We start from the raw sequence: 19,807 nt of genomic DNA, 5'->3' as shown, positions 1-19,807 counted from the left end.
CAGTTGAGACAAAGATCATTTTGTGCTGAGTTGTACCGACTCTATTATAACTGAAATGCCTGTTGAATCGTCCGATACATCACTGTGATTCACTGCATCAATGCTATTAGGCTAGTTTGCATTAAGACTGTATGAATGCCAATATCGTTATTATCGAATAAACAATACTGATTTTGATATATTAGCTGATATACGCAAACATTTTTTTGCAATGAATTTGTGACAAAGATATATAATGGAGGCGGGTAATTTACAGTTTAACAATAAACTTTGTTGTCTAAAAATTACATTATTGCACAGAAACAACTTTACTAAACTTCACTGTGAATTTAATAGGCCTTATTGTACCTCATGCATATTTTTCTGCATTATAATACACTTACATTATAACACTTTTCATATACTGCAGGTACATCTCGGGCAACGATACCAATATCTATGATAAGTCAATATTGGCCAATAATACTGGCCAACCAATATATTGGTCTGGCTCTAAAATAAAGTGATCAATAACTGAAGCCTTATCCAAATATGTCAATCAGATATCAATCTGAAATGAGTTATTCATTATAATGAGTACTTTTACTTTTTATACTTTAAGTATAGTTTGTAGTTCTACTTTAGTAAGACTTTGAATGCAGGACTTTTACTTTAATGGAGTATTTTGACATGTAGTATTACTACTTTTCCTAAAGTAAAAGATCTATCATGTTGAAATATTACTTTGGCCAAGTGAAAGTCACTAATATGAATTGTACTTGATTAAAAATGTACTTCAGTATCAAAAAGTAAAAGTAAATGATGTATATGTTGTACATGTAGTATGTGTAGAGAGCTGGATTTAAAAGACAGATTACTTTAGGGCAGACTTTTTCAGACTTCAACAAGTGAGAAGGAATCAATGAATTTACTGCTGGATGCAGCGAAGATGTGCACTGTAGGGGAAATCCCTCTGCTGAGGAAGTATGGCGTCATCTTGTGGAAAAACCCTGTCAAATCACACAAAGTGTTCACACGCGAGCGCCAGCAGAGGGAACCCTACACCCACATAATGTTAGCTCAAGCAAGGTGAACTCCTCAGGAGCTGTGATATTTAATATCCTGGTGTATCTGTAGTCTTGCCTCACCTCTTTTATCTTGAGGGAATGCACATTAGCTTTTTTCTTATTGCCCGGATGGAACTGATTATCTGAGCATGTGTTGTTCCCTCGTCACAGCAGCTTTAAGCGGTTAAATAACTGCTGATGTGAACAGTAAGAAACACAGTGAAGCCTCTCTTATAAACAGACATGTCCTCTGCATAGTGGAGCCCCGTGGCCGAGCTTTGGCAGCGTCGAGATGTGCTAAATGAACGGGCCTCGCTGATGGGGATGGCAACATTAATTGTAAGGCGGGGGCTGTGGTCGGAGAACTGGGGCAGGCACCTGCTGCAGAAGTGGGTGAAGATGAAGAATGCTGTCCTAGATTGCCCACCAGCTCACCTTAAACCCAACCCGCCAAATTAATCAACTCTTCAGAGGCCATCAGGTTTGTCTGGGGCAGGCATCCGAGGAGGGAGAGGAGCCCGTTTTTAAGGCACAGGTCACACAGACCTGTAGGAGCCTCCTTCATTTAAGAGGAGAACAATACCACGCTGCAACGTTGCACAGGCACTGGGGTTTAGACTTGCCCTGCAGGATGGAGTGGTAAGATGCAGCCTGTCTTCAGCCATCTGTCTCTTTGTCTCAGCGCGTTCTCTCATGAGATGTGTTTTGAATGTGCTGGGGTTGAAAGCGCTGCTGAGGAGGGTGATGTTTGATGAGGTGCGCCGAGACAGAGGGGGTTTGGGAGGCCCATAGGGAGCGCAGATGACTAACTCACTACTCCTCCTAATCTAGGACAAGCACACCTAGACATCCTTCATGACTCTAATGTTTTACTCGTGTCGGGCCAAAAATATGTCCGCTGAGGTTAGCCAAAGTGGGTCGCCCAACAGCTTTTTTTGGATCACAGAAAAAGAAATCGTGCCATCTAAATGATCGCTGTCTTCTCAAACCCACCCTGGACGGCAAGAAAGCCTTCCCCGCCAGTTTATTTTTACAAGTATCAAACTGGGTCAATGACGCCACAGAATATGACAAAACCCAATTTCAACAGTGTTTAAAAGCCTCCACAGACAGAGTGAAATCCTTTTTCAAAACATTTTTATTGGTCTTATAGAAAATAAAGTAAGCTGTATCAACAAACATACAATATATACATCAATAACTTAGACACCTCAGAGAATCACGTTTAAATCCACAGTTGTTACTGTATATATGAATACATAGTACTTATCTACAGATTGCAAAAAGTACAATAATTTAATTTATAAATAGTTACAATTAACTATTGTCTGTTTTCATACAAAGTACTGCAATATTTTATTACAACCCATACAGAAAAATAACAAAACAGATTATTAACTTTGTATTACTCGCTTTAGTCAGATTTTTAAACCTTTGAAACACAGACCCAACTCCATGGAGCAAGAGGAAAAAACCTGCACAGTCAACTGTTTACAAAGCATTATATCATGAAAAAAAGCCAACGTCTTGAGAGAGCTATTAAATTCAACTGCCACACAAGTGCTGTTATTTATCCTCTCTAAAATGTTGTTTGTAAAAAAAAAAAAAAACAAGAAAAAAAAAAGCCGCAAGGAATTAAAAAATGAAATCTGCAGAACAAATTACAGTGTTAAGATCAATTTCAAAATACACACTCGACACACGATGAGAACAGAAACGCTGTGGGTGATGCTACAGCAAACGACGAGCATTAATGACTGGTGTAGCAGCAGAGGAACCTCAAACGTACAAAACACACTCGCACACACAGGCATACCAGAGAAAGTAAAATATTGCAAGTGGCCCTTGTTGCATTCATTTCACTCAGTGCACAAACATTTAGAATAATAGCAGTATGTTTCAGTCACAAGTCCAATTTATGGATTCAGCTAATTTAAGACCAGAGTAATTAGTGAGTAAGGCTCGAGTGCAACTGTCTCACGAATCCTTTTGAAAACAACCGTTACAGTTTGAACATGTTAGCTGCGATAAACAAGGGCCAATTGCTTCTTAAATTTAGGGATTCAAAAATCTGAGGGCAAAAAACAAAAACACACTTTACAAAAAAAATCTACAAAACAGCAAGAATTATTAAATAACAGACCATAGTCACTTTGACAATATTGATTACTCTTACATCTACTCTTTCACACCTTTTTCCACTGAGTTGCATATTAAGGGTCACTTTTTCACAATGGTCATTAATACCTACTGTAGCTACATATTATACACCTGTATGTGTGAGAGAGAGACAGAGACTCGTCGTCTCTAGCGGAGATCGAGAGATTGGTCGACGGTGCTGCTCGAACACCTTTAAAGACACTTGACACGAATAAAGATTCACTCCACAAGACTGCCACAGCAATAAGGACGCCAACATCGATACTGGGCTATGTCAAGAGTCAGATATATATTTTCCCACAGTTAACCAGTCAATGTAGATAGCTAAGCATGTTGACAAAGCGAGGAGGAGACTTGCGCACAGACAGTATTAACCAGCACCATGGTGGTCTCTGGCTGTAGATTTAACACCTCGCTGACACCATAAGACATTCTGACCAGCAGCAGAGCAGAGCAGAGCAGAGCAGAGTGAGATCTGGATGAAGTGCATTCTGTTAATGTCATTACCCGACTACTTTCACCTTGCGGTGTAAACCTCCTTCACTGTTAAATTCCTTTTTAGAGGACCGGCAGAGTGACGAGACACTTGGCACAGAAGTAGCGCCGCTGCTGGCAGCTGCTGTTGATTGTAATTCTACGTGGTCGTGCTGCGTCTCTTTCTGAGTGTGGATTGAAGAAGCCCTTTATGACATGCTTATTATATAAAAGAAAAGAAAACAAAGAAATGAGCAGAGCTGCCACCCCTGCCTCCCTTTTTTTTTTTCTCATCGAGAACGGTTTGTTCATTTTTAGTGTGACCTGTTTTGTCCTGAGCAAAACAAGCAGGAGCTTATAGTGCATACAAACCCTACCGCTTTTAATCTGAAAATCTGAAGACCAGGGGACAAATTTACACAAGTGATGCTGCACCGTTTGGCGGTTACCCTTTAAGTGCATTGTTGCAATCTTATCATTATTATCTTGAGGAAAGAATTCTCAACATTTGGAGAAAAATAACTATAAAATTGTTTAAAATTCCATGTTGTCTATCAAAAGTGACATTCGAGAGGTTATTAAAGTTGCTGTAAGTGTTGTTTTCTTGTTAAAAGTAAGTGTTAAATAGCTCCATATTCCAGCAGTTATCACTGTTACAGCGCCATGTCATAGAAAAGAAATGTTCTAGTATCCCTGCCCACTTTATCCAATCAGGACTGAGAACTCAAGAAAGAGGCGGTCCTGTCTGCTCAGGAAACAGGCAGAGAACAGGATCCTCCTGTTCTGGTGCCTACACCGGCAATGGCAGAACAGGGAAAGCTACCGACTCCAGCTGGCAGAATAGACTACCAAACAGGCCAAGTGAAGAGAAAACGGTTGAAGAAAAGAAAGACTTGTGTAAATGTGATGACATAGAGGAGGGAGGAGATGATTTCTAGCTGCAAAATGGACAGGAAGCTAGCTAAAACGGTGGTGACAACGCTTACAGCAGCTTTAATTTCTATTCCTGCAAGCTAATCCAGACCAATTAAACAGCTGGAATGAATACGATAATGAAATCTTCCTCTCAACAATGAAGTCATTTACTTTCAGGTTACAGAGGATGTGTTTAGAGGGCATCCAGCACCAGGTGCAGCCATTATTCAGACTTTGAGCTTCAGGTAAAAAGTCTTTTTAAGTTCATGTTCGCTAAATGCCATTTCACCCAATTCTGTCTTACATGGCTCAAATGTGGTAAACTCTTAATGACAATATGATTTGTAACTAACACCAAGGAAGCGGAGGATATCACAGATGCCAATACGCACAAAGACAATTGACCTTGTTTACACCACCTAGTTTAGCTCTACAGATTTGTTTTTAAATAGCACAGCATTGACATCTATACAGTGAACGACACTGCCAACTTGTCACTTACACATCACATCACGCGCTACCCCACAGTACGCGCCTAGTCACTAGAAAAAAGCTATCAGACTTCAATAGTAAGCCACTTTCGGTACAATTGCAAAAAAGATGTCACAGGATTTTTTTTTTTTACGTTTTCTTTATCTGTATTTCTATAAACAATGGAAGGTAATCTACCTAGTAATAAAAACCAAGAACTCAACATTAGACAAAGTTTTCTACACCTTAACAATTCAAACAGTAAAGCTTGTGTAAAGATTTTCTTTTGGAAATATCTGACGGCCCTGTTGACAAGTAATTACAAAAAATGCAATATATTATCTTTTAAACAAAACAACTCGAACATACTTTCTCTATGAGCAAAAATGATGTTTCAAAAGGTTTGTGGATTTCACCGTCCCCACAAAACACGAGGATATTACTGTTATAACATTCAGGTTTTCAGATATTGTAGAAGAATCTCTCATATCGGAATGGCACTCGGCTCCGACACAATATCATTAAGAACTGCTGATCTTTTTTTTTTTCTTTTTTTTTTAAACGTTTCCACTTAACCATAAATATGCAAGACCTCTTTGTATTTTCAGTGCATACATATATTATTGCATCTACCAGTCATGTCGATAATGACGAGTTCATTAAAGCCTGTCACATAAACAGAAATGAATGCAAGATTTGGGAGCATTATTTCATGATTATGGTCTTGACAGACGACCAACAAAATCACAAATTGGACTAATTTACTAGTTTTGGGTTAGTCAGGCTGTTTTGAAGACATCTGTAGCATCCATGCCAAGAGTTTGTGACCGTTTGTTATTCATCCCAATTTAAGTCAGTGCATAATAACAAGCAAAGGGGTTCATAGTGAGATGTGTGCTGGCTTCTTTTTCAGTTATTTTACTGGTTGTGAGACTCTACGAATGCCGATTCATAGGACGGAAAAACTTAAGAGTTCAGTCTTAAGGAAACAGACATTACATACTGCACCTTATCAGTAATCAACAAGCTATTAACAGTCTGGATTTGATGCCAAATATTGCCTTCTTGAACACAATCTACTTTTAAAATAAAATGTTTCAGTATTGCCAATATGTCACCATGTGATCTCCTAAACAATTTGATTGTGTCACCCTAAAGCATGATGTGTCTGTCTAAAGGTACAGACTGCTGAGTCATACTTTCAGAGTGAATTTGGGAAGCATGTCATTAGTGTTTGTTACGAGGATTAAAATTGAGAACTTACACAGGTAATCCTGCGCCGTGTTACGATGCACTGACTAGAGTTTAGTCTTGAAAATCTTCCTCCCGCCCCTTTCTGCTACTACGACCTAGCCTCCGTTTTGGATTTGACGATGGTGATGACGCTGGTGGCACCGACTTTACCAGGGATGAGGGGCCCTATGACGGAGGCCATAGGTCCCCTGGCGGAGGTGACGGGGCTGCGGGCCACAGTCCTGGCAAAGCTCTGCAGGGCCTCGTACTTTGAACGCAGAGCGTCCAGCTCCACCTTCATGCTGGCATTCTCAGTGGCCAGCTTGTCCACTTCCTGCTGCAGCTGAGCCTTTTGCTTCTCCAGCTCCTCCTTCTGGGTGACACGCTTCACCCGGCAGCTCGCGGCGTAGCCCCGGTTCTTCAGGGTACGCCGTCGCTGCTTCAGCTGAAGGATTTCCTCCTTTGTCAGGCCTCGTAGATGCTGGTTCAGCTCCCGCACGGACATGGTTACCAGCTCGTCGTCTGTCAGGCTGGTGCCATTTTCCCCTGGCTCCCGCTTCACCTGGAGATGGGATTTAGTTAGTGTTGATTTTTACAGTGGCATTTAAAAAAGGAGCAAACTTCGGAGTTTGAATTTCTTCTCCAAAACTACATAGTGCCCCTCTCCAAATTTAATTAAGTTTTATAGTGTCTGTTTAAATTCCTCCAACCCAGTCTCCACATGAAATGTTGGCATTTTACAGTTTTGCAAACTACGGATATTTTAAACTTGTACATGTCATACATATCATATCAACATTTCTAAAATATGTATCATTTCACGTTCAGATTACTTGCGTTTATGAGCTGACTTTCATGTCTACGGAGGTGGAGGGGATGGTGGTGTGAGACCGCTGTTTGAGAAGGCGTTTCAACATTTGTTGGCGTGAAACCACTGGATATTTTCAACACGATGTCGGGACTAGGGATGGGAGGATATAAGATTTTATCGCGGATCGAGATTAAAAACACTGGTAAATTTCCATTATCGGAGAAATCAGGATAAGCCTGTAACCATGGCAATAGGCCTGGCTTGCCTATTGTATCCCCAAAATGTAAGGTGTAGTGAGTCCAGTATGTTTAAAGAGTTTTAAACATATTTTGATGATTGTCGGGATAATATCGTGAGTTGCAATTATTTTGACCAGGATAATCATGACATGAAATTTCACATCGTCGCATGCCTAGTCGGGACAGTTTCTAGCTGTGTTTGTAGCAACAGTCAAAACATGATCGTACATTAGCAACACACTGGTGGGCTTAATTTGTCACTCTTTGACAAATTAAATTTGCTGTCATACATGCCAATTACCTTCAAGGCCTTGTTTCCCTTGTTTGTGGTAGTCATGCCACAAGAGCCGCGTCCACCTGTACTGCTGGTTGGTCTGTGGGGAAGAAAAGTCACTGTGAGTATAAAGAACAATACCACAAGAACAGAAAAGCTTGAAAGAAGAACACTTCTGTGAAATACACAAGAAAGTATTTTTCTGGCAGCGAAGCTACAGCATGACTAAGTCCTTCAAATACACAAGCCATAAAGTGGGTCAAGGACTTAACACTTCCTTGTAAATGATGCCAAGTCTGTTCAGCAAGTGGTACCTGGACTATTACTGCACCTGTCGGTAAGAGGAAACAACTTAGTGGTATGCATTTCCTCCTCCGACAAAGTCTCTCACTTGGATCCTTCGCTGCATTTAAAGTGCAGCGTGGCTAGTCACAAGGAGGATGACATTTAGTCGGCTGGCAGCGATTCACAATGATTTCTTGGAAGACAAAACTCGAGTCACTTTCGTTAAGAGCAGCCTCTCAGAGCGGAGGACGTGGACAGACTGAAACAAAGCCTCCAGCCTTTCTACTGTAGATATAACCTCAGCTAAATGCATCCGCAGGAGGGACGCTGGGCAGGCTCTCGTCTACTGTCCGAGCTGTCCAGTCTAGACAGTCACACCTGTCTAGATTTGGCTGGTGTGTGACTATAATCCCATAAATCAATGAGAGAGGGGTATGCTGTAACTACTGCAGAGCCTCAGCTACCGTCCAGAATAACATGGCTGCACTGCAGTTCATTCTGTCATGTCAGTACTGAGGGAACACCGAGAGAAGCTGTGCAGGCAAGAAATCTAACCTGGTGGTGTTAAGACAGACAGAAGGTTGGGTGCCTTCTGTCTCAGGATAAGCAAACACACACATAAACACACACAGCTGTGGCTCTGGGTGCTTTACACTACACACGGTAAATGCTGCGTCAGCGACACAGGCACCCACCACAGTCAGCCCAGCCAGCACATTGCCTCTGTAAGCTGATTTACACAGGCCAGCGGAGTGTTTGTGCTTAGCACATAAACAAATGCATGTGGGCTCTTACAACTTTTTTGCATCAAAACAGGAAACAAAAGAATCCCTGCAAAAAGAGGAACTACTGTCAAGTGTGTGCATGTGTTTACAGCCTACACTAAGCTACAAATCATGTTTATGTATGATGTGAGTAGCGAAGCTCAGAGAGGGAGAAAAAAATAAATAAAAGAGATGAGACGTAGCTCTGAAGTGCACTAAGATGGCCAGGATATTTCCATGGCAACAAAAGGGTGCTACAGGTGGACCGGTCACCTGAGCCAAACAGGGAGAGACAGACGCTTGTTAAAAATGACCTGAATACGACACTATCACACAGGCGGGGGACATAACATGAGGTCAGACTGTGACTCGCATTCTTGATGCTTTCACTTCAAAAACTCCTCTGGCTCCTCATAAAACGGCAATGTTTCCCCGTGCTGCGTATGCCCGTATTAACAAAAAAAAGAAAGGCGTTTCACGTTCTGAGGAGGACTTTTTAAACGCGATACTTTCATCCTTGTTGGGCTGGCTATGAATAGCCGACTGATAGTAACACCTACCTTTCACCGGCCTTTGTGGTGACTCATTTCCAGTAAGCATTTGGACCACAGATGCAAAACATAATGGGATAATGGTCTGCTTGATGATGCACAGATAATGGACAAATAGACAGGAAAGTACTCCACTAATAGCTACTGGGATGAGAGTGGAAAAAAAGGCTGCTTCTTCCAAATTTCATATAAGCCTATCATTTTCCCCTCAGCTGCCCAGACCCAACATTGTTCAATAAGCAGTTGGAATCTTGAAAATGCGGAGAGATGGCACATTGTACAGGTTGAAGAGGCGTATTCGGTCACACAGCTGTGTAGGGGTAACATAGTAGGAATGGCTTGGCATGGCTGAAAGCTCACCATATGACACCGTGGAAGGATTGCGCCCAGGCTGCAACCCTCCAGCACAAGCTGCTGCCAACAGACGGCTACCAATGACAGGGCATGGCAGCCCAACACAGACAAGGTCCAATGCACAGCTGCTCCCTTCCACTACCAGGCATGTCATACCTCGCAGAGACAAAGAGGCCCGCTCACACAAACACACGGAGAGGAAAAAAGAGAACGGAAAACACACCTGTAATTTTCCCTAAAAAAGTGACAGGGAAATTTCAGACTTGCTGCACTGATTTGCAACAGGATGCCCTTGCATTTGACAAGTTCACCGAAAACAAGGACGTCAGACACCGATGCCTTCCTTGCACACATGCATCACCTCCTATTAATGATCTCAGGTCTTTTGTTTGTTCCTAGCGAAAGGGAGGCAGCAGGCGAAAGCTGCGGCTCGGAGCACGGGGCCGGTAGAGGCAGGGAGCAAGCGCGGGGACACAGACGTCTTTTGTAGGCGCTTGCTGAATTTTTATGAATCGCCTGGAAGAACGCTGACAAATCAGAGCTGATTGCTTGTGGAGGAGAGACATCACACCCACAGGAAATAGAAATCGCTGAGTGTGGTCACCCAGAGAAAGGGAAGGAGGGGATGGTGAGAGAGACAGACAGAGAGGGAAAGAGAGGGTGAGAAGAAAAGAAAGAGAGAGAGAGAGAAAGAGAGAAAACAGCCTTGTGGAAAAATGCACGCTCGACACATTTGGAGGAGCTTGAGAAGAACAGGTTGAGGTTGAAAAAAAAAAAAAAAAAGATACTGATCTCAGCAAGGACCAAAACCAAGGTGCCAATTAGGAAGTTGTGAAGTTGAACCAACACGACGCGGGCAACCCGGCCAACCTTCAAAAGCTGTCTGTGTTCATGTGAATCTATACAGGGCAGCTCGTGGAGGTGGGGTCGGCTTAGGTTGAGACTCAAGGCGGGGGAGAAAAAAACTCTGCTGGGATAAATGCTGATGTGACATGATAGGTCCGGCCTTGAGCCCGTGTCATGCTTTAATGATATCATCCCCTCCACAGGATCTCTCCAGGGGGGCTGCCAAGGATGGACACCATTAGCTAGGGGACCCTTTGTTGAGGGGGAACCGAGGCTACAGCATCCACGTACTGCGTCCCCTGATGAATATTTATCACTGTCGTTCGCTGCCTAAGGTGGGGGTGGGAGACAGGGGCGGGGGGTGGGAGGCTGAATAAAGATGCTCAGGAGGTGATTCTTCAAGGATACATCCAAGGCTCTTCCATCAACGGCTGTCTCAAAATGGCGGTGGGCTGGTGGGGGCGGGGGGTGGATTTCTGGTAGTCGAGGTGGCACGCATGGTGGTTCAGGGCTGCAGGGAGAGCCAGCTCCACTTGACAGCAGTGTAACAAGATTATCAGGGCCATAAGAGCAAACAAAAACCCCTGCAACCTGCCTCAGAATCCAGATTACGACAGCGCCTGCTCTCTGAATACTAAACGTGGCTGGGGAGGACTAACAGGCTTTACCGAGACATGACAGTCGATTGCACATCACGTAACTAATCACATGCACATGTATCCAGGCTGAGACAGATCGCCAAAACCACACAAGCACATATAAATTTAACTTGTCATGATCAATTCTTGAGGAGAAGCGTCCGAGCACTTGGCACCGGCAGCTTGCTAATGAAGTGAATAAAACTAGACAGTGGAGGTGCATGCTGATGAAAGACTGTTTTCAGGAAAAGCGCGGGCAGCGTCCAACAATGGCAACTCAGTTCTGTGAAAGTAACAGCTGAATATCATCTCACACCAAACAATGCTTTCCGCTCCAAAGGAGAGGACGAACAATGCGGCTCATTTTGGTCATATGCCTATTTTAAATCTTCTTCCTCTGCTGTGACCAGTCCAGACTTGTAAAGGTTTGTACAGCCAAGAGAAGAGACATAGGAGATGTGGCCTAAGATGATAGAACGGCTGTTGTCTTTGCACATCTTACACAATTAACACATGAAAAAAAGAGGAGAGCTGGATGTGAAGTCAGTGTGATCACCTATTCAGTTTCCCTGATCAATAATGTATGAGACATGTAGCCTCTCGCTCCATTATCATGGACTTTCCACAGGAAATAGAGCGATGATGACCACACAGATACCCAAAAGCACACGATGAGATAAGCGTGTGAAGAAATAAAAAGAGAAGTCAGCACTTTCTCATCATACTTTGTGCTTATTTGTGCTCCATCAGGGGTCAGACGTTTAATGCAGCCAGCCAACCACGCCATCCCGGATGCCATAAATAGTCATCTTCACCACTTCACGCCTGATCAGAGCCACTACTTTTACTCCCTCCCTGCTAGTTTGGGAGTCGAAAAAAGATCGCCTAGATATTCAGATCTAATCATTCCTCCCTTCAGCTGAGTGAAGTCAATTATCAAGCACGCTCCATGTGTTGGGCGCCATTTAACTGCAAATTAAAAATCAGACTCCTCTGATAGCTCTGGAAGACTTACTGGATGACTGGTACGAACTTGTGCACGGAGAGAGCAGCAGAGTGCGAGTGAGTGTGTCTGTCTGAAAGAAAGAAAGGTACGATGGGAAGAGGGGAGGGAAGCTATTAACTACTAAGTATTCAGAGCGTGAAATAAGAGTGACAAAAAGAGGGAGAGGGGAAATCATTCAGCAGCTTTCACAGGGAAATGTGATACGCTTGTAGTAGAGGGGAAATACTAAGCCAATGCTTTTGACCAGCGGAGGTTCAGGGCGATGCAAAAATAGCAGTTCACTGAAATCTTTTGGATCCTGACTCACAGCATAAATACAGTATGACTATTCCATTGAAGAGTTAAATGGGTTGTTAGGAACAGTCTGTACTTTGCCCTAATAAAGCTCTGACTTGCAAATGATGTCAAGGTAGATATAAAGACATACTTTCACTATGAAACTAAATATGTGATCGCTTTATCCAAGGCTTTGGTGACTCTTGCTCCAGAAACTCATACAGTAAAAATGAGATTTGACTAAACAGAACGAACTTCTACCATCTGTAAAATAAATAACGATAGACTCCAAATTTAGTCTAGGACTGTGTAAATGTTCAGTCTAATGTATAAAATTGATATAAAAATTACAAATTAAAATTATTTTAATGCCTTTAAGTTAATAAAGAGTGAAGCTGCAATTAGTCAATTAATCTATAACGTAACCAGTAGATAATTTATTTCCATACTATTTTGATGATATTTTTCATGCAATAATGTTATAAATCTGTGACCGTACATGAAGAGATTCATCGTGAAAACAATTGGCCGATTAATTGATAATCAAAACAATCGTTAGTTGAAGCCCTAATTGGTATTTACATTTTAAATGCTCAATTATTCAATAATTGCTAATCTTAGATTAAACTATATTTTCAGGATTTAGGTAAATGCTTTTTAGGCTAATAACTAATTAGTCAAGCATGTGTTAATTATGCTGCTTTTATGCTTAACGTATTTGTCAATATTGCTCAATTTGAAAATCAGTCTCTAAGTATAAAGTATAACTGGTTGTAAGATGGAAGCGAACAACAGCAAAGTTAAATATCTGTACAAAACTTCAATATTTTTCTCTACATAGGTTTATGTGCATGACTGAACACTGATCATTTGTCCAAATGTGAAAATAGACACCACAAAATGATGCACTATAATAAACTCTGGCACTGAGAAAGTCCCATATGGAAGCTAGTATGTTATACCATGCAGAAGAGCATGTGGTACATTTATGTCTGTGATTTGCATCCAGTTCATGTGGTTTAAAGTGAAAACATGAATCACCGCCCCCGAGGGATTCTGTATTTTCTGGAGTCACTGAAAATGTGAAGCTTATTTAAAGGGACTCGGGTTAGACTGGTTTGAATTAACAAATGTTTCGATATATACAGATTTATCCATTTCAGAGCTCAGTAGCTGCTGTTTACTCTCAGAGCTGCTCTGTTAGTACAAGCAGTAGGACAGGAGAGGAGACTTCATTGGCCTTCTGCAGCATCTGCCTGGAGGACTTGATTAAACAGGAAGAGAATAGCTCTTGATACTTCGGCCTTGCACTGGCAGAGGAAGTAAGGGTTGCAGGCAACCCACACACTGGCAAAATATCCAGGAGCTTTACTACACTGGTTGCATACATATTAAATGCATACTGCATTGACCTAACAACTACAACACAGCATTCTGCACACAAAAGGCTAAACTAGAGCAGTTCAATACATTTTAATGCTACTGCAAGTAAAGCAGCACTGTATTAATTCACATCTGTTACTGGTTACTACTGCACAGCCATGATTTCTCTTCTGAAACACCACTCTGTGATAAGGCCATCACACAAACAGAGCTCAGCAGCACCACCGAGTTAAAAAACATAATAAAGAAAACAAATTTATCATCTTGTTTTTCTCCTGTGGAGGGCTTTGATTCAAGTGCAGTCGGTTAGCAGCAGAGTTATTACCTGAGAGTAACAAAGATGCTAATTTCTATTAATAACACTGCCAGCGCTCAGTTCAAATTATGCCAAGTGACTGATGATGTCTGCCTACAGGATATTTGATGGAGCCTCACACTTCATGTGCTGGTCCAAAAAAGAAAATCACAATTACGTCACTCCAGCATACAGTCTGAAATAATAACCGTTCGTTCAGACTTTTAAGTCAAGTCTCCCTAAGCTGATCACCTGGGGATCACCTCACTCAGTGCTTCACATGCTTTAAAATTTCAAGAAATGCAGAAGTGGAATAAAGATTTGTTAAACGGTCTAATGGTCACAAGTTTGATCCCCGCAGCACCCAGTGTGTCCGTCCACAGAGCTGAAAATATTATCATTAACTACTATGTAATTTTGGAGAAATTCAACCTTGAGTGAGTCAATGAAATTTCTTCCCCAAAATTACCTTTAATCTTGAGCAAGAAACTGAGCTGCAACCTGCTCACCCTGTTACTGCAGCTGTATACTTAATAACTGACCAAATATCAAATAATTAACTCGTCGTTCTATTTAGCGATAAAGAAAACAGGATAGTCTTTAAATAATTTTGTCACTCTTCTTTTGTAAAGAAGGAGTATTTTGTAGAATTAAAACCTGCCACATTTATAAAATTCGATTGTCATCTTGTCTACCAGTGCCAGTTAAAAGATATTGACTGGACAAAACAAGTAATACAAAATCTGAATGCTGTATCCTGCAGCATACAATCTGCTAATTTGATCAAGAACCAAAACATACAGTATCAGTGGCAGTTTAATGATCTGCTTGAGCTCCTTTCCTATGTGCTGCTTGTCTAAGAAAAAGGTATCCCTATATTTAACCTCTTTATAAACATGACTTGGGATGTTAATGATTCAGGATTAATCGCTGTTTAGTATTTAACCGAGTTAATATGTATGAACCCACAATCAAGATCAGCACAAATACATCCAAAAATATCTTGTCACAAATTACAAATACTTGTTTATAAAATACATGAGTATAAAATACAAAATAATGGCATCAGAAAAAATATTTAATTAAAATACCAGTAATTTGTACTATGAAAAGACTGAATAAGGGTTGGATTTTGTTGGGTCAGGTAATCAATAGCGATGGACTGGAGCTTTGCAATTAAAATGAAGTCATTATTTTGTGTTACTTGGTTTATCAGTCAAGTAACTTGGTGTTTACCTTACCTTTCATTTTAACTTCTAATGTAGCGTTCCCTGATTTTGCTTCAAACATAGATCATGTCAGTTGGTTAGAACAGTTTTTTGAATGGAAAAACTTGCATCATATTTCATATGTAATTAAAGCTAAACCAACTATCAATTAAAGACATTGTTTAAAATTTGCATCCCTACCCAGGACATATCAGAACATGGAGAGTCTAATAATACCCTAAAAATGCATAGACACTAGTTGACTTCCACTCTGTGTCATTAACTAGTTTCATTTTGACTTCTTACTCAAGTATGAGTTCAGTCAAATCACGTTTCTAATGTCTTTTTGCTATACATTTGCATCCCTACGCAGGATATACCAGAACATAGGAAGAACAGTCTATTTTTGTCCCCCAGTGCTCTCAGAAATGCATAGAAACTGCTGATTTCCTCATTATGTCATTAACTAGTTTCATTTCGACTTCTTACAGAAGTAAACGTCCGGTCAAATCACATGTTTCTAATGTCTTCTTTGCTGTAAATTTGCATCCCTACCCCATACACATCAGAACATAGGAAGAACAGTCTATTTTTAAGTGCACAGAAACTGTTTATTTCCTCATTGTGTTGTTAACTAGTTTCATTTCGACTCCTTACAGAAGTATATGTCCGGTCAAATGACTTGTTTTTCATGTCAGTTCACCACTGATGTCTCTCAAACATTAATCAGCCAAGTTAAAAGTAGGTTACATGATAAACAGCAGCTATTAATGCACTGCTTGACGCCTTTGCTCGCCATGTTCTGTCCGGTACTGGCTAATCTAAATTATGAACACACACACACAGGGCGGTAATGAACATGCCAAGTCTAACTCAAGTTCCAAACAGAAATTCATCAAACACACTTGCTACTCTGTCTGGATGAAAGTATTGCTTTGAGAAGTGGAGCGGGCATATCGCAACGCTAAGCAATCATAATCCGCACCGCACTTGCAAGAGGTTTCATCACCAACATTCCCTCCCTACTGCAAAAAAAGACGAGGAAAAAAAACTATATTGATCTTTTTCTCCCTTCCTTCCAGGCATTCCCATTTCCCCGTGCAGCTTAAGCAGCACTTTTGTGGACAAATCCCACATTTGTGTTCCTTTCTGGAGGCTATTAATTGTCCTGAATAGGCGTAACTAGTCCCACGGCACAGCTGTGTTGGCCATACAGAGGTGTTGGTGGCCAGACTGCGCCTTATGCTGTGTAAAGTCTTGCCTCGTGTTTCATCAACCTCAAATATCCTCTTCCACCCTCCACCGCCTGCCCATTCTGAGCAACGCCACTGGGTATGAGTTGTGCACTCGGTTCACCTCTACGGTATCCAGACTTGTTTTATCATCGCTACCTCAATGCAAGAGGCGATAAATCTCAGATCTGATCTCCACCACTCCCTGCATCCATTCCACACAGCCCCATCGGGCTCTAATATGGGCCCTCATCTGTTCTGGTTACCTGCAGAGAAAGGCAGAGATGGGCATTACGCTTTATTGCAAAGCCGAGCTTCTGATGTAGGGCCGGCCTGTCTGCTAAACACACTTCAATGCCCTGCTCGCATGAACAGAGATGATGAAATAAGTTGGATATCGGAGCAAGAATGGGCAACTTCTATCTGTTTAGCCCCGCTGCCTATAAACGCTCAACAGTTTCCAAGGTGACTTTTCAAATTGCACGGTGATTCTCCATGGATAATTCATTACCTGCCCTCCATAAGCATGCACTCTAATAGGCAGCAAATTTCATCATGTCACACACAGAGAAACAAGAGCATCTGCCTGCAAAATAAATCAAGTGTTATACTGCGTAAGCTGGTGCTCAATAGTATTTAGCTTTTTTTAAAAACAGAAAATACAAAAATAAAAACACACAAAAATACTTATCTCCTACGCCAGCATTTCATGTCAAATACCACCTGAATTATGTGTTGTTTTCAACTTCCCATACATCCCATAATTACACATGACCCAATTTAAACAGCCACTCGTTGCCAGACTCCATTATAACAACACATGCGGGCATAATATATTGCTTATCATGCATTTTTAAAATGGATTTGACATCGCAGTTGACACTTGAGCACTTAGTCGAAATGTACTCACACCCCGCTTGTTGATGTACATCCTGACAGCACTGCAATAAAAATGCACATTCTCAGCATGAATGTAGATGAGGCTATTGATAAATGCATGATGGTCATCACTTGATGCTCATGGCTTGATGACTGACTGTGCACGACAGATCAGCACCATTTCGAGCCATAATGATGATAATAATCACAATAACAATAAAAGGCGGCTCGGTGATAGACATCGACCCCCTTCATCCAGCGAGCAGACCTTTGTGCGGTGGTGCCATATTTCGGGGTGGATTCTGAGAACGTCTAAATACATCATTGTGATGATTCAGCACGATAAAAATACCGCTACTTGTTTGTTGGCTCTGAGAATGAAACAATGCTTGCCTTGGCTGTGATATTAAAGCCAAGGACGGCGGGTTAGGTTTGCCTCTGCCATTGTTACAACTGAACCAGTGGTTAAATGAATTGTCACTTCAGGTGAACCAATTCGATGCATTTCTTGAACAGATGAAATCCGCGCATGCATTCACATAAAGCCGCACAAAAGCTCACAACACGCTGCTCAGATTTTTTTTTTTTCTTCAACAAAATCACGTTAACAAAATGTCATGAAGGGGGGAATATTTTAAAAAAAAATAAATTAAATATTTATTTATTTATTTAAAAAACCAACCTGATCTCGCTAAACCGCTGCCTCGGCTCGCTCTTGCTCCTTTTCACAACGAGGTGATGAAGCAGCAGGTTTGAACAGCAAGAAGCGCATGAGTTGACAAACCAGCAAGAAGAAGAAGAAGAAGAAGAAGACGGAGGAGGAGAAGAAGAAGAAGGAGAAGAAGGTGCGATGTGATACACTGCACACGCAATATTTATCACAAAAGCAGCCTTAGTTGCACAGTTTTGACATTCCTCGACTCCTGTGTCTCCAGCCCCTCATCGGCTGCTTGTGAAAGTGGCAAACAACTCCCCGCCTACAAAACAAGCAGGCGAGGAAATCCCCGTGCTCAGCCTCCCTACTACCACTGAAGCATTATCCGAGCGATTTCTCCCCCTGCAGGGAAATCACCGTTAACGGGCGAAACTGCTGCCCGTCGTGACACCAAGTCCCGAATCAGAGTGACATGTTTGATCCGCGGCTCACGAGTGTGTACAAAAGATTAGCTGCCATCTCAGCATAGTAGCAGCCCGACTGTTGTCAGCTCCCGGCGAATACGCGACATGTTTCCGGTACGGGCGTTTCACAATAAAAAACCCTCACAAGCGAGAGCAAGCCTGTTAGTCTTACTTTGAAATCCGTTTCTCGTACGCATCATGCTAGCTTGACGGCGATGGCTAGGCATGCTAGCCCGTGAAGCTAGCCGCAGCTCGTCGGCAAGCATGCACACTCAGCATAACAACACCGACTCTGTTTGGTTTACAGACCCACCTGGCTTTAAAAAATGACGCTCTCTGGGGTTGTCGCCGTCAGTTTCCTCTCCTGGTACCGTCCCGACGGTGAGTAAACATCAGGGGCAGCGGTTAAATGTCGGCTCACTGACAGAAGCGTTGGCGCTTCCAGACGCCAGCTCGTGCTCTCCTTGTTGATTCCTTTCTCTTGTATCGAAGCCAGACGTCATCGTGTTTGGTCACGTGCCTTCATTCATGAAGGATCTTCTTCCCTCACAAGAAAAAAAAAACATTTTCACCAAAAATGTTCCCCTTACTGTCACACTCTCACCAGCTGCTAACACTTATCAGGTGACTGGAAAACAGAAGTGCTCGCCAACAATAAATAAATCACATCCACGTTTTTAATCATGTAAGCTTTTGAAAACTTCCAGTTTCATTCTTAAGAAATATGTTTGAAAACTACGGGAGCTTATTGTTGCCAAACCACACAAAGAAAAAACAGATCACTATCGCGAACATTTTATTATAACAAGATGTTTTTCACCTTATAACAAGATACTTTCACGTTATTATGACTTAAACCTACCATGTTTTAATGTGAAACTAATAAGAGTTTCTTCCTATAACGTGATAAGTTCGTATGTTGTAAAAACGTGAAAATACCCTGATATAACGTGAAAAAAATCCTGTTATCACAATAAAATCTTCATGTTATAATGCCATAGCGATCCGTGTTTTTTTTTTTTTTTTGTGGTTTGGCAGCAATAGGCCTCCATAGTTTTATAAAATAATATGCCAAATACAAAAAAAAACAAAACAATTTTCATCACTGTGATAGCAGTCCATTATTTTTCTAGTGTGGCATGAAAAACTAATTTTTTCATGTTATAACGAGATGACAACATGAAAATGTTATTGCTATAACATGTTTTTTTCATGTTATAACAAGATATTTTCACGTAATTATGACAAACTTATCACATTACAACAATGTAAGTTATCACATTTCAATGTTTATACATTGTTTTTATATTATTTTAACAAGAAAAGTTCCATGATAAGTTTGTATGTA

At 41.4% G+C, this 19,807-nt stretch overlaps 1 protein-coding gene across 4 annotated transcripts; it reads right to left on the bottom strand.

Moving 5' to 3' along the window:
- Positions 1-2,166: 2,166 nt before the first annotated feature.
- Positions 2,167-18,916, bottom strand: LOC311268419 (transcription factor MafG). 4 transcript variants are annotated; one of them, XR_014623972.1, is made up of 4 exons: positions 18,773-18,916; positions 7,651-7,723; positions 6,331-6,861; positions 2,167-3,899 (listed from the first exon to the last, which is right to left on the bottom strand). XR_014623972.1 is itself a non-coding variant. In XM_084372069.1 (4 exons), the coding sequence occupies exons 3-4, from the start codon at positions 7,684-7,686 to the stop codon at positions 6,409-6,411; spliced, it is 489 nt and encodes a 162-aa protein (XP_084228195.1). In that variant the 5' UTR covers positions 7,687-7,723; positions 16,621-16,727; positions 18,773-18,916; the 3' UTR covers positions 2,167-6,408. The 4 variants fall into 4 exon arrangements, 3 of the variants coding, with proteins under 3 accessions (XP_084228195.1, XP_084228193.1, XP_084228194.1); XM_084372069.1 differs by adding an exon at positions 16,621-16,727 and having other exon boundaries at positions 2,167-6,861; XM_084372067.1 differs by having other exon boundaries at positions 2,167-6,861.
- Between the last annotated feature and the right edge of the window lie 891 nt (positions 18,917-19,807).

The sequence above is a fragment of the Pagrus pagrus genome, assembly GCF_965226575.1.
Source record: "Pagrus pagrus genome assembly, chromosome: 13".
Classification (NCBI taxonomy): domain Eukaryota; kingdom Metazoa; phylum Chordata; class Actinopteri; order Spariformes; family Sparidae; genus Pagrus; species Pagrus pagrus.
The sequence above is the reverse complement of the archived record's forward strand: the minus strand, read 5'-3'. Positions and strand labels throughout refer to the sequence as shown.